This window comes from Bombina bombina, chromosome 11 (assembly GCF_027579735.1).
Source record: "Bombina bombina isolate aBomBom1 chromosome 11, aBomBom1.pri, whole genome shotgun sequence".
NCBI classification, from domain to species: Eukaryota; Metazoa; Chordata; class Amphibia; order Anura; family Bombinatoridae; genus Bombina; species Bombina bombina.
The window spans coordinates 54,882,943-54,897,696 of record NC_069509.1 but is presented as its reverse complement, the minus strand read 5'-3'; the positions used below and the strand labels follow the sequence as shown (position 1 = coordinate 54,897,696).

Here is a 14,754-nt window from a genome sequence, read left to right as displayed (position 1 = left end):
GCTCACCAGATGTGTTCAACTAAGTCCCAGTAGTGCATTGCTGCTCTGGAGCTGACTTTAACTATGTGTTTAACCACTTTGCAAGAGTTAAAGGGATATTAAACCTAATTTTTTTCTTTCATAATTCAGATAGAGAATACAATATTTAAAAAAAAAGTTCCTTCCTGCTTTTCAACAAAGGATTAGAAAAAAAGGAAAATTTGATAATAGAAGCAAATTGGAAAGTTGTTTAAAATTGTATGTTGTATCTAAATCATAAAAGAAAAAAAAAAGGATGAAGAGAAGGGGGGGGGGATCTCTTGGAGACCGTAAGAAAGGCCTTATAGGATTCAAACTCAGGGCCTAAGTTCAATTTAAGAAGGGTCAGAGTCCCAATAAAATTTGATATTATAATAAATGTCTAGATTACTGAGTTTGTAGCACTGTTTTTTTATCCTGTCCTCAGACCTCCCCAACAGGCCAGGTTTTCAGGATTACCTTGGATGAGAGCAGTTTAATAACCATGCTTACAAATCATCTGATTATTTCACCTGCGCTCTTTTTCAGATATCCTCACAATGTGGCCTGTTAGGGAGGTCTGAGCACAGGTTTGAAAGCCAGTGGTCTATAGTAAGTATATTCTCCCAATAGTAGGCTGTCCTCTATTTGTGTGGACCACATGGAGATATTAGGGATAACCTGTGATTTCAAACGTCAGGTAATTAATGATTTTGCTGCATTTGAGGAGAGTTGTATGATTTTAAGGCGTAGTTTACACGAACACTTCGTTAGCAGACTTAAAAATGCTATTGAGGAGTTCAGACTTATTTCTGAGTTCGGCCCCAGTAAAGCGTTAATGAACTTCTTCACTTAAGTCCAAAAATATTGTAATTTAATACAATCCCACCACATGTGGGTCATATTACCCTGACTACCACAGTCTCTCAGCACATTCCTGAACTGTTAGGGAATATTAATTAATATATATTATTAATTAATATATATTGTTCATTTGTAAAGGGGTAAGGTACCATCTTGTTATTAATTTGTAGTTAAGTTCTAAAAACCTGGCGGATGTAAATGACTTTCTATTATTCTCAAAAATGATTTTCCCCTCAGAAACGCAAAGTTCTCAACCCAGTTCCCAGTGCCATCTTTCTGTTTATGGGGAAAGGGATTGTTCAATGGAGTCCATAATGTTCTGTGGGCCCAAGCTAGAGTATTATGCATAGGTGTATCTAGGAGAAACATCTGTTCAAATGAGGTAAGGGGTCTAGTAAAAAGATCACGGTTAGGGTTTGCAGACAAATAATGTTGAAAGTTGGCTATATTTAAGCCAATTACTATATGTTCCCCCTAATCATTATAAAGTTCATTTCTGTTTTAAGTTTGTCACCAGTGAGTAATTTGGTGATAGGAGTAGAATACCCAAGTTCACAATTTTTTTTACATTTTTGCCCAAAACCACAGTTCTGATTTTCTTGTAATTGGGGTCAAAGTGAGTCTCAGAGTGGAAATTTTGTTACCTATTTGCAGCAGTCCATCCCAGAGATAAAATACATGTTGTTAAAGTGAAAAATTGCATAACCATGGAGGTCTATTGTTTTTAGGAATCCAGCAAAGGGCTCCTGGAGATGGAGAACGTAGGATGTGCAAGTCTATTGATATCCAAGATTTTAGTGTCACATTTCTATGCCAATCAAATATCTTTTGCAAGCACGTAGCTTTAGAATAATGGTCGATATTGGGAAGTCCCAATCCACACTCTCTAATATGTCGGAACATGGTTGCTCTGTTGATCCTAGGTTTGGTTTTCCCAAACATAAACATGAAGTATATGTTGTAATCTGCTTATGAAGGAGGCTGACAAGGCAATTGGTAATGCTTGCATAACATAATTTAATAATTTAATATATTAATTTTTAGTGTTTTTAGTCTACCCCACCAAGAAACAGGGCGATCTTTCCAGTTATTAAGATCTTTTTGTACACTTTCCACTAGTCTGTTATAATTATTTTGATGTAGCAGTTGGCACTTTGAGGTTAAATAAATGCTTAAATATTTTAGGTCTTTTAGTTGGGGTCTACAGGGGCAAATCTCTAAAAGAGAAGCAAACTTATGGGGCCTTAGTGTTATATTAAAAGGCCATGATACCCACATTTTTTCTTTCTTGATTTAGAAAGAGAATGCATTTTTAAACATCTTTCTAATTTACTTCTATTATCTAATTTGTTTTATTCTCTTGATATTCTTTGCTGAAAAGCATATCTAGATATGCTCAGTAGCTGCTGATTGGTTGCTGCACATAGAAGTCTCATGTGATTGGCTCACCCATGTGCATTGCTTTTTCTTCAAATAAGGATATCTCAAAAATGAAGCAAAATAAATAATAGAAATAAATTGTAATGTTGTTTACATTTGTATGTTCTATCTGAATCATGAAAGAAAGATTTTGGGTTTAGTGGCCCTTTAAGTATTTCTGATTTTGATTGTTGACAAAAGCATCAAATTATTTTATTACCTCCGACAACGAGGATTCGGGCAAGGATAATGTAAGGAGCACATCATCGGCATAGAGTAAAATGTTAGTTTTTTTGCGACCTATTTGTATTCCTGATATGCGGGGATTGTTTTGGATTCTGGTAGCTAATACTTCCATACTAAGGATAAATAGTAATGGGAAAAATGGGCATCCCTGCCTTGTCCTGTTGTGGATTTCCATTCTATCAAATAAGAGCCCATCGATTCTTACTTTTACTATAGGATTACGGTATATACTATGTAATCTATTAATCATGGTTTTCCCTAGCCCTATTTTTTGTAAAGTGGTGAATAGAAAGTCTCAATTTAGGCGATCAAACACCTTTTCTGCATCAGTTGATAAGGTCTCCATATCTAGATTGGAATATTTTGTGAAGTCAAATAGTTGTAAAGTGCGAATAGTATCGCCAATGGCCTCTCCGCCAGAGACAAAACCCACCTGATCTACATGGATAATATTAGATAAAACTAAGTTGAAGCTAATGGCTAAAATTTTTGTGTAGATCTTTAGGTCTGTATTAAGATGAGCGATCGGCCCTAAAGTTGCTCAATATTGAATCACGTTTACCCGGTTTGGGTATAACAGATATGTGTGCTTCTAGTAATTCCTGGGCAAAATTACCAATAGAGCTAAGAGGTGTTGAGCTAAAAGACATTTGATTGCTTTAGAATATTTATTAGAAAACCAATCTGGGCCTGGGCTTTCCCCTGAAGATAAATTATTAATTGCGTTCAGGATTGTAGCATTTATTTTTTTATAAAAAAAAATTCCAACTTTTGTAAAACGTTTTATACATTTTCTAATAAGGTATTGTGTTTGATTATGTGTTCATTCTATTATGTATTTGTTAACTGAATTAATATAAAAAAATGTTCTACATATATTCCTTTAAGAACGCAACATATAATCTGGACATCAGTCCTGCAATAGTAACATCTTAAGAAAGGCTTGAGGAAAAGCTGAAAGGTGTCTGACAAGCATAAGGAGAAATTCAGTACCTCTCTGATAAAGGAGTTACTATGAATCATGTTTTTCAACAATGGGTAAAATAGATTAAAATGCTATTATTGCACCTGGAGGTGCAGTTTTGAATAAACCATAAATTCATTTCAAGTCTACTGCCCGTGACCAATCAAGATCCTTTATTCATTTGATTCAGTTAGCTGGGCAACTGCAAAGTTCCATTCTGCGCTGTTAGCACTAATTGGTGCACTTCCTATGCGAGTTAATTTTGACTCTACTTTTTATCCCAAGTGGTGACTTACTAGGCCATTGGCGCTCTTGTGTTGTCATTTATCTCTCTGAGTTTGAATACTGGTGAACCATTATAACCATTATAGCCTATGTGCATATGCTGCTGAAATTCGTTTACTAGAAGCATTTCTGCTAATAGAATTTGAAATGCACCCATGCAGATACTTTTATCCTTTCTATCCCTTTAAAGGGACATGAAACCCAATTGTGTGTGTGTTTCATGATTCAGACAGAGCATGCAATTTTAAATAACATTCCAATTTATTCCTATTTCTACATGTCTCTTGTAATTGGCTTAAACCTAGCTCCCGGTAGGATATTACTGCTCCTTCAACAAATGATACCAAGAGAATGAAGCAAATAAGATAATAAAAGTAAATTGGAAAGTTGTTGGGTTTCATGTCCCTATAACTGTTTAATAATATATATTTACTGTGACGCATACAAAGCTTCTGATGATCTCTCTAATTCTCAAGTTAGTTATCTGTCGATCCTCTTTACATTCATATTTAACAGTTCTGATATCAATGTATTTATTTATCTGTCACATAAAGTATCACTGTCCCTTGCCCTATTTCTCACTGAAATGTCTCTTGTACCTTGATCCAGACACGGTCACTCATGAAGCTGAACGGCACCGGAGGGTTATCAGCCTCTGATCTCACGAGCACACTAAAGTCTACTGAGTCCTTAGCAATGCGAGGAGGTGTCCCAGTCTTCAGCCTCCCAACCGCGAAGCCCAATCCTTCCAGTGTCTGTGCAAGGCCCACTGCAGGCTGCTCCCCCCAGCGCCCAGCAGGGACTTCCTCCGTTCCGATCCTCACTATCCCACGGAGGAAGGTGCCATTTGTCAACACAACACTGTCTGCTATTACTCTGCTCCCATCCTCTAAAAGAGAAAATGTCACATCACTTACTCTGCCAAATAAGTCAAAATTAAACTTTCAGGATTCAGATAGAGCATATAGTTTTAAGAGACTTTTACAATTTACTTCAGTTATCTGATTTACTTTGTTCTCTTGCTCTTCTTTGTTGGAATGCATACATAGACAGGCTTAAAAGCAGCAATGCCCTAGTTGGAGCTAGCTGCTGTTTGGTGGAAACACACATATGCCTCGTCACTGGCTGACTTGGCTAGCTCCCAGTAGTGCACTGCTGGTCAGGAATTAGCTTTAACTATGTGTTTAACCCCATTGTAGAGGTTAAGCAGATCATTGTATGCAGGCAATAGTGCAATAACAACATGCTTCACACATTAAAGCATTTTCTTTTTGCATTTTTATGTTTTGTATTGTTACTTTCTGCTAATGCTCAATGGCTGATATGTACTTTATGCTAATGCTCATTGGCTGATAGGTACTTCCTACTAATGATCACTGGCTGATAGGTACTACTTGCTAATGCTTCCTGATAATGCTCATTGGCTGATAGGTACTTCTTGCTAATGCTCATTGGCTGATATGTACTTCCTGCCAATGCTCACTGCCTGATATGTACTTCCTGCTAATGCTCACTGGCTGAATGGTACTTCCTGCCAATGCTCACTGTCTGATATGTACTTCCTGCCAATGCTCACTGGCTGATAGGTACTTCCTGCTAATGCTCATTGGCTGATAGGTACTTCCTGCTAATGCTCATTGGCTGATAGGTACTTCCTGCTAATGCTCATTGGCTGATAGGTACTTCCTGCTAATGCTCATTGGCTGATAGGTACTTCCTGCTAATGCTCATTGGCTGATAGGTACTTCCTGCTAATGCTCATTGGCTGAATGGTACTTCCTGCTAATGCTCATTGGCTGATAGGTACTTCCTGCTAATGCTCATTGGCTGATAGGTACTTCCTGCTAATGCTCATTGGCTGATAGGTACTTCCCGCTAATGCTCACTGGCTGATAGGTACTTCCTGCTAATGCTCACTGGCTGATAGGTACTTCCTGCTAATGTTCATTGACCGATTGGTACTGCTAATGCTCACTGGCCGATATGTACTTCCTGCTAATGCTCACTGGCCGATATGTACTTCCTGCTAATGCTCACTGGCCAATATGTACTTCCTGCTAATGCTCACTGGCCAATATGTACTTCCTGCTAATGCTCACTGGCCAATATGTACTTCCTGCTAATGCTCACTGGCCGATATGTACTTCCTGCTAATGCTCACTGGCCAATATGTACTTCCTGCTAATGCTCACTGGCCGATATGTATTTCCTGCTAATGCTCATTGGCACTACCTGCTAATGCTCATTGGCTGATTGGCACTACCTGCTAATGCTCATTGGCTGATTGGCACTACCTGCTAATGCTCATTGGCTGATTGGCACTACCTGCTAATGCTCATTGGCTGAAATGTGCTTCCTGGCTAAAAGGTCCTGCATTAGAAAGAATTAGACTTCTGATACTGCTATATTAGTCTCAGTTTAAACTTTAACAACTTTTAATTCATATTTAAAAAAAATACTTATAATGTCCCTATGGCTTTTAACCAGTGATTCTCCAGGATGATCTGACCTATAATCAGCAATAAGAAAGGTTTGGTACACTTTGATTTACAATAGATGCCAAAGCATTCATATTACACTGGGAATTACGTAAATACCTCAATAGGTTTAATAATAATATTCTACAACACATACCTAAGACAACCCCGCTGACCTGACATTTCCCAGGGTGGTGGGGATCAGCAGGTTTCAATATCAGATCTTCCACTGAGCCTTCCCTTACAGTAAGCTGTGGTGTGTTCAATATCTCCTTCTGTAGAGAAACATCTAGTGATTATTTTAGCTTTGCTCCTGGTGATCAATAAGAAGATACAAAATCATTTAACAATAAAGCTGTTTATTTTTGAATGGGCAGGACAGAGCACATATAGCTGGAGATACACTGAACCATTCTTTTTACGTATACAAACATGTGAAAGGCTAGATCACATCCCAGTTGTTAACTTAAGCAAAATAAATAAACATTATAGACATTTATATTATTTATGCATAGTGTACATCAGCAGTTAAAGTATTTTATTTAAAAAAAGTACCTGAATCCAAATAACGAGTTTTAAAAAAAACATAAAAGTCAAAATGAAACATTTATGGCTTAGATAGATCATTTTTAATAAAACTATTTTAATAGACCTTTCAGTTTACTTCTATTATACAAACAAACTTTGTACTCTTGAAATCATTTGTTTAAAGGGACAGCCCAATATTTATATTGTTTAAAAAGATAGATAATCCCTTAATTACCCATTCACCAGTTCTGCATAACCAACACAGTTATAATAATACACTTTTTACCTCTGTGATTCCCTTGTATCTAAGCCTCTTCTGACAGCCCCCTGATCACATGACTATTTATTTATTATCTAATGACTTTCAGTTTTAGCCAATTAGTGTGATGTGTCCTGCACAACTCCACGGGAGAGGGCACAATGTTATCTATATGGCCCACATGAACTAGCACTCCCCTGTTGTGAAAAGCTAATAAAAAAGCATGTGATAAGAGGCTGTCGGTTGTGCAAAACTGGGGAATGGTAGTAAAGGCATTATCTAGCTTTTTAAACAATAACAATTTTGGTGTTGACTGTCTCTTTAAAAGCATACCTAGATAGGCTCAGGAACACCAGTGTCCTAATGTGAGCTAGCTGGTGATTGGTGGCTACATGACAATTTAAATGGATAGAAAGGCGAACATTGAAATATACATGGGTACATTTCAATTTTCAATAGAAACCTTTTTGCAATATTTTTCTACTAGTAAAAATGCTTCTAGTAAAAGTTATTACTGTTTTCAGCAGCATACGCACATATGCTGTGAGGCCCGTGCACTAGCATTCAAACACCATGCCTGCTCGGATTGCTGGTGGTGGTGCGTATTGCTTCTGTGAAAACATCGTTTGCGTCAAAGAAGCTACTACTGACTCTCTGAGCAGGTGTGGTGTTAAAACATTGGTACATGAACCCTCAGAGGATATGTGCATATGCTGCTGAAAACCAGTAAGAACTGTTACTAGAAGCATTTTTGCTCATGGAAGTGTATTGGTAAAATGCTTCTATTTCTAACTGAAATGCACCTATGCACATTTCATTTTTTACTTTTCTATCCCTTTAAAGGGACACTGAACCCAATTTTTTTCTTTCGTGATTCAGATAGAGCATGACATTTTAAGCAACTTTCTAATTTACTCCTACTATCAAATTGTCTTCATTCTCTTGGTATCTTTATTTGAAATGCAAGAATGTAAGTTTAAATGCCGGCCCATTTTTGGTAAACAACCTGGGTTGTTCTTGCTGATTGGTGGATAAATCCATCCACCAATTAAAAAGTGCTGTCAAGAGTACTGAACTAATAAAAAAGCTTAGATGCCTTCTTTTTCAAATAAAGATAGCAAGAGAACAAAGACAATTTGATAATAGGAGTAAATTAGAAAGTTGCTTAAAATTGCATGCTCTATCTGAATCACGAAAGAAATAATTTGGGTTCAGTGTCCCTTTAAGGCTATTTGCAATTTCTTATTTTCAGCAGCGTGATCTTAAAAGCGCATCACTGAGATTAGACAGAACACTACAGGGCATTTTATGAATATTTTTGTAACTATATTGCTCCCTCAATCAAAAAGATTCATGTTCTAGAAATTGTCTCCACACCACGTGTATAGGACATAAGTTCCCAGAGTGGTGCCTGGATATGTGAACATTTGCTGGGATACTATAACTTTTTTGAGTTACAGATAATGTGCTGCCATGTCTGAAGTATATAGTCAGAGCCTTTTCTTTTTGCACTTGTATGTCCCATTTTCTTACTGCTCTGTCACTTGTAAAGGAGTTAACACATAGCTCCAGAACAGCAACACACTACTGGGAGCTAGCTCAAGGGGCATATGTGCATAGCCACCAGCTAGCTCTCAGTAGTACATTGTTGATCATGAGCCTTCCTAGGTATGATTTTCAACAAAGGATACCAAGAAAACAAAGTAATTTTGATAACAGAAGTAAAGGGAGGTTAAACTATATTAAATGATTACTTTAATACTGCACACAGCCATTGTTTGCACAGTTTATCTTTCCCTAATTGTACTCAGTGTAAGAGATTACAAAAGGGAAACCTAGGTTTCAACATGGTGACGGCTATTTCTTCATAGAATCTAAAACTTTACACTTATTTGTTCAGTATTTAAACAACTAATACATTTGCATTTTATTCTCAGGCTAATCTTTGCATTATCATTATGCCTGTAAGTACGTTTTACACATTATCCTATGTTATGTGACAGTTTGTACAATATAAATCTCTCCCTAACACTGACCTGCATGTTTTGCTTGTATAAAGTTCTATCAACCTGAGCTCGCAGACCCCATACAGCAGGCCCCTTGCATCGGTTTAAAACTTTGTAGTGGATCCCAGACAGGTCGCATACTCGGCCACAAACCCCATCCAGTGCATCCACTTCCCGTATGAGATGTCCTTTACCGATGCCCCCAAAGGATGGGTTACAAGACATCTGACCTGGGTGACGTAGAAATATAGTCAGTGAGCAAAAACATTTTGTATCTTGAATATACACCAACTTGCTCTGTGCACAAAAAAGTAAAAATAGTACTGTCTGGATTTGTAATAACCAATTATAGTTGGGTTACGAAGGTCATTATGGGGGCTACTACAAGCTAAAGCTAAAATGCATAACGTAGATAAATTACTGTGTATGAGGCCAGAGATTTTATCTTCTTATGAGTTTTAATATTTAAACCAATTCACTTCTTTTTTGTTTTATGAATCTCTACGAAGTAGTCAAAGGTGCACTCTCAGAACACCACATGCTGCTCCAGATGAGGATAAGGCTTGGGAATGTAGCATACATAAGTATGCCTGTGACCGATTGGCTCACTAGCCGTATCCTTAGTTAGAAAAGCGCAAGAGGGTTTCTGGTGCACTATTTTGACTTTATTTTAAGAGTTAAAAACAAAAGTAAGAAAATGGAATTTGTTTAAAAATAAAATGTTTTGAAGGGACAGTAAACACCTTGAGATTGTATCTAAAATGATTAGCTGTAAATAATGAAACAACATTGCAATACACACTCACCGGCCACTGTATTAGGTACACCTTGCTAGTACCGGATTGGACCCCTTTTGCCTTCAGAGTTGCCTTAATTCTTCCTGGCATAGATTCAACAAGGTGTTGGAAACATTCCTCAGACATTTTGGTCCATATTAACATGATAGCATCATGCAGTTGCTGCAGATTTGTCGGCTGCACATCCATGATGCAAATCTCCTGTTCCACCACATCCCAAAGGTGCTCTATTGGATTGAGATCTGGTGACTGTGAAGGCCATTGTAGTACAGTGAACTCATCGTCATGTTCAAAAACCAGTTTGAGATGATATGAGCTTTGTGACATGGTGCATTATCCTGCTGTAAGTAGCCGTCAGAAGATGGGTACACTGTAGTCATAAAGGAATGGACATGGTCAGCAACAATACTCAGGTAGGCCATGGTGCTTAAACTATGCTCAATTGGTACAAAGGGGCCCAAAGTGTGCCAAGAAAATATCCCCCACACCATTACACCACCACCACCAGCCTGAACCATTGATACAAGGCAGGATGGATCCATGCTTTCGCGTTGTTTACGTGTTGTTTACCCTACCATCTGAATGTCGCAGCTGAAATCGAGACATCAGACCAGGCAACGTTTATCCAATCTTCTATTGTCCAATTTTGGTGAGCCTGTGTGAATTGTAGCCTCGGTTTCCTGTTCTTATCTGACAGGAGTGGCACCCGGTGTCGTCTTCTGCTGCTGTAGGCCATCTGCTTCAAGGTTCGACGTGTTGTGCATTTAGAGATGTATTCTGCATACCTTGGTTGTAACGAGTGGTTGAGTTACTGTTGCCTGTCTGTCATCTCTATCCAGTCTGCCCATTCTCCTCTAACCTCTGACATTAACAAGGCATTGTCGTCCACACAACTGCCGCTCACTGGATATTTTTTCTTTTTCGGACCATTCTCTGTAAACCCTAGAGATGTTTGTGTGTGAAAATCCTAGTATATAAGCAGTTTTTTAAATACTCAGATGAGCCCGTCTGGCACCAACAACCATGCCACGTTCAAAGTCACTTAAATCCCCTTTCTTCCCCATTCTGATGCTCGGTTTGGACTTCAGCAAGTTGTCTTCACCACATCTAAATGCCTAAATGCATAGAGTTGCCTGGCATAGTGTTACCAAGCAACTGAACAGTTGTTCCTAATTAAAGTGGCCGGTGAGTGTATGTTCATTATTTATGTTGCCCCCTTTTCATGTAACAGTGCTGAAAACTGTGTTTTTCATAATTCTGTAGATGTATCAAGGCTAACCATGATACATATTTCCCTAATTAGATTTAGATGATAATAACTACAAAACAATGCATTTTATACTATTTTAACCATTACTAGCCTTGTTGGTTGCAGACCACCCAGATTGGCTCCTCCAAATGAGACAAATGGTGGGTGGAAATTTGCTATTTAAAATCAATTGCTGCAAACAAGATGTTAAAGGGAGATTAAACACTAAATACATTGTGTGCACCTCCCGATGATTATGGGTGCCACCATTTTGGAATCTAGGTTTCACTGCAGGTATATGAAGGAGAGTTGCTGCACATTTACAAACACATAAGCGCTGCAACGCATTGAAAGTTAGATTTCAATATGGCAGCACCCATGTCTAGAACCTTAATATGATGCTTCTAAAATGAATTTAGTGTTTAATGTCCCTTTAATTTGTTTTAAAAACGTTTAGACTTGGCTGGTGTTATTCTACAGCAAAACAACAGGCGTTTACTGTCCCTTTAACTCAACAGAACATTTACTATTTCATTGTAATGTTTTTTTTTAAAGATTTCTACAAATAGTTACCTATGGTGTCCACCTTGTGTGTGATGAGCAAAGTCTTGGCGCCAGTTCGAGCTGCAGCAGCTGCAGCCTCAGTTCCTGCATGTCCGCCTCCCACAACCACAACCTGATACTGGATATCATCCTCAGCTTTTGCAGGAGAACAGAGAGAGCGCTTGAGTATTCTTACGCGGGAAAAGGGGCGGCGAGAACAATGGGAGAGAAGCAACTGCAAGAGAACAAACACAGATGTATCTATAGCACTGGTTCTTAGCAGCCACGTAAAGGCTTGGAGAGAGGGGTGAAATATACAATGTAGCACACAAAGATAAGTCAGTGTCTTCCTATACAAGTATGAATATTTCTATCAGGTCTTACAAGCTCAAGAAGTGACTTATTTTTATGTTCAAATATTTTTTATTAGTATAACATAATACATATCATATACGTTTGTTTACATTATTAACTTATCAGGTGAGTAAACATTATCTACTGTTATCAGTTCTTCAGTTCTTTATGCTATGTTTGTGGCTTCCTGTTAGTTGGGAGGCAAAATCTTAAAGTTCCATAAAAGTCAGCCTTGTATGAAGTGACTTATTTTTAAAAAGTAACAGTAAGCACCTTGTACAAGGTTGGTTTGCATTTATTTTCTTATCATCTCTGCAAAAGCTAATTAGGGATAGATGTATAGCAGGGTTAGGCTTGTGAAGCTTCCGAAACTGGAAAACTTAATTTTCAGAGTTGAATTACAGGAAAAGGGGGCAAAATAAATACTAAGTAAATATATAGCAAAGCTTTTTTTCTATGCATAAACATTTCTATTACAATTTCAAGGTGTTTACTTTCCATTTAACTTATTTTAGTTACATAAAGTTGTTCTGTTGCATGACCATTAATGCATTCTTGTGAAACTAAGGTATTTAAAAGTCAAAAATACCTTTTATTAAAACTTATTTCTAACAAATTTACAATTTAAAGAACATAAGGCTGCAATAATCTAATGATCATCCTGTGACCGAAGTAGTCAGCTACAAGATGGTGGTGCCACATATGAAAATACAGAGCTTAACCAATTAGTAACTGTATAGGGTTAAAATAGGAGAACATATCTGAAGAGAGCTACAGGCACAGAATGAGGAAAAAAAACAGCAGCATGCTGAGTTGTGTACAGCAGTTTAGTGTCCCTTTAAATTCAGCTCAAGAACTGTAACACACTGCTGATCCTTAGCTGAACTCAGTTGGTAAATGCAGCTATGCACAAAGCACATTGTGATGTTTGTTGTGTGTTGTTTTTTTTATTATAAAGACATTTATCACATATAACCAATAATATCAACATATATCTGAAGTAAAAAACAAAAAAAACTGAAAGCAGTATTTGTAAATAATAAAGAAACTAAACCTTTTTTTACTTTGTACAAAACTCAATAATAATCCTCTTTTGTTTTATTAAAAAAAATAGTGCTAAAGACACAGGCTGCGAAGAGGAATCTGTACCATCTGCTATATTAAAAACAGAGAGATTGGTTATGACATGGGAGCGCATTCTGCTATATTCCATGGATGGCGCTGCTTCTTATTGGCAAAAAAAAAAGAATTTACAGGTATAGGCAGTGGATGTGCTTAGCACACAAGCGGTCACAAAAGATTCACAGTTTTGCTTATGAAAAAGGGTAACAAATATAGTTAGAATGCAAGATTTAAAGTGACTTGCACAAAAGATTTAGATCCCCTTTTATATTAAAAAAATAAAAGTATTTATTTACTTTTTTTTCTTTCTATTATTCATACTCTGCATGGAGCTGTCTGGTTTTTGTAAGTTTTTTTTTTACTAAGTAATGTACCAAAAAGAAGAAAATAATCTGATCTATATTAGAGAAATGTAATGCCTAAACTTAGAAAAAGATATGACTATATAGAGTCTTTTATACAGAGCATACTATGGGTAGGTATAAATGGTCTAAATGTCAAAAGCAATACAATGGATAATTAATAATTATCTGTTTATATTATTTAACGTGCATAGTTGTGAAACCAACATATATATTTCATTTAGTTAAAACGACCTAAGAACTGAGTTACAAAGGAAAAACAAGTCAGCTTTATTAAGTGATAGATCTTTCCATAGAAACACAATTAATCTATTCCCAAAGCTGGCAAGTCTGTGACACATTTATTGCCGCCTGTCATATGCTAGGCACTGACAGGTTAACCCTCTATTTGCCAGAGAAGAAAAATATAATTGCATAAATTATTCAAGACTAAACGGTCCGATTTTCTGGGCACTAATCTTGCATTCTCTTACTGTTCTTCCCTATTAACACGAACCCCAATCTGTTTGAACATTGATTTATTTTCTGACGTTATAAATTTTAATTAAACCCCTTTCTGATCAATCCCACCTTTCCCCCATGTTCAACCAAGGGCGCCGCCATCTTGCTGATGACCTTGTGACCTATGATAGATGTTACCGGAAAGAAAAGATCGTAGCGTAGGCGCTCTGCGAAAGCTCTACTGCACCGGAGGACTGAAACTTTTATCATAATAATTTTTTTTTTTCATCCAATTTGGAGACTACACATGATCCCGTTTTTGTGTTCTGAGATTTAAATTAATGTATCTATAATAGTAGAATATCTGTAGTAATATACAAAGAAAGAAGCCAGCTCTTGCAGATGGAAACTAATGAGCGTCTCATATAACATTTAGAGCAAAAGACCACATAGTTGTAAGGCTGCTCCACTTTATTGGAGTAAATTATAGTTCAGTTTACTCTCATAAAAGGAACATTAAACACACAAAAAAAAATAATGATTCAGATAGACCATACAATTTTAAACAACTTTACAATTTACTTCTATAATGTAATTTGCTTCTTCACCTGGTATCCTTTGTTGAAAAGCATATCTAGATAGGCTCAGGAGCTTGGAGCTCGCTGATGATTGGTGTCTGAAATGCTATGCCCATTTTCATTGGCTTACAAATGTGTTCAGCTAGCTACAAGTAATGCATTGCTACTTCTTCAATAAAAGATACCAAGAGAATGAAACAAAAATGATAACAGAAGTAAATAGGGAAAGTTGTATAAAAATGTATAATCTATCTGAATTCTGA

At 37.0% G+C, this 14,754-nt stretch overlaps 1 protein-coding gene across 1 annotated transcript in view; it reads right to left on the bottom strand.

Moving 5' to 3' along the window:
- The window catches only part of MTO1 (mitochondrial tRNA translation optimization 1), a 43,080-nt gene extending 28,984 nt beyond the window's left edge, over positions 1 to 14,096 (bottom strand). Inside the window, exons 1-5 of the mRNA XM_053694116.1 lie at positions 14,043 to 14,096; positions 11,665 to 11,869; positions 9,076 to 9,275; positions 6,410 to 6,527; positions 4,375 to 4,664 (exon numbers count right to left, since the gene is read on the bottom strand). Coding sequence (XP_053550091.1) covers positions 4,375 to 4,664; positions 6,410 to 6,527; positions 9,076 to 9,275; positions 11,665 to 11,869; positions 14,043 to 14,075 — 846 coding nt within the window. The 5' untranslated portion in view covers positions 14,076 to 14,096. The remainder of the gene's footprint in view (positions 1 to 4,374; positions 4,665 to 6,409; positions 6,528 to 9,075; positions 9,276 to 11,664; positions 11,870 to 14,042) is intronic.
- Positions 14,097 to 14,754: the final 658 nt, after the last annotated feature.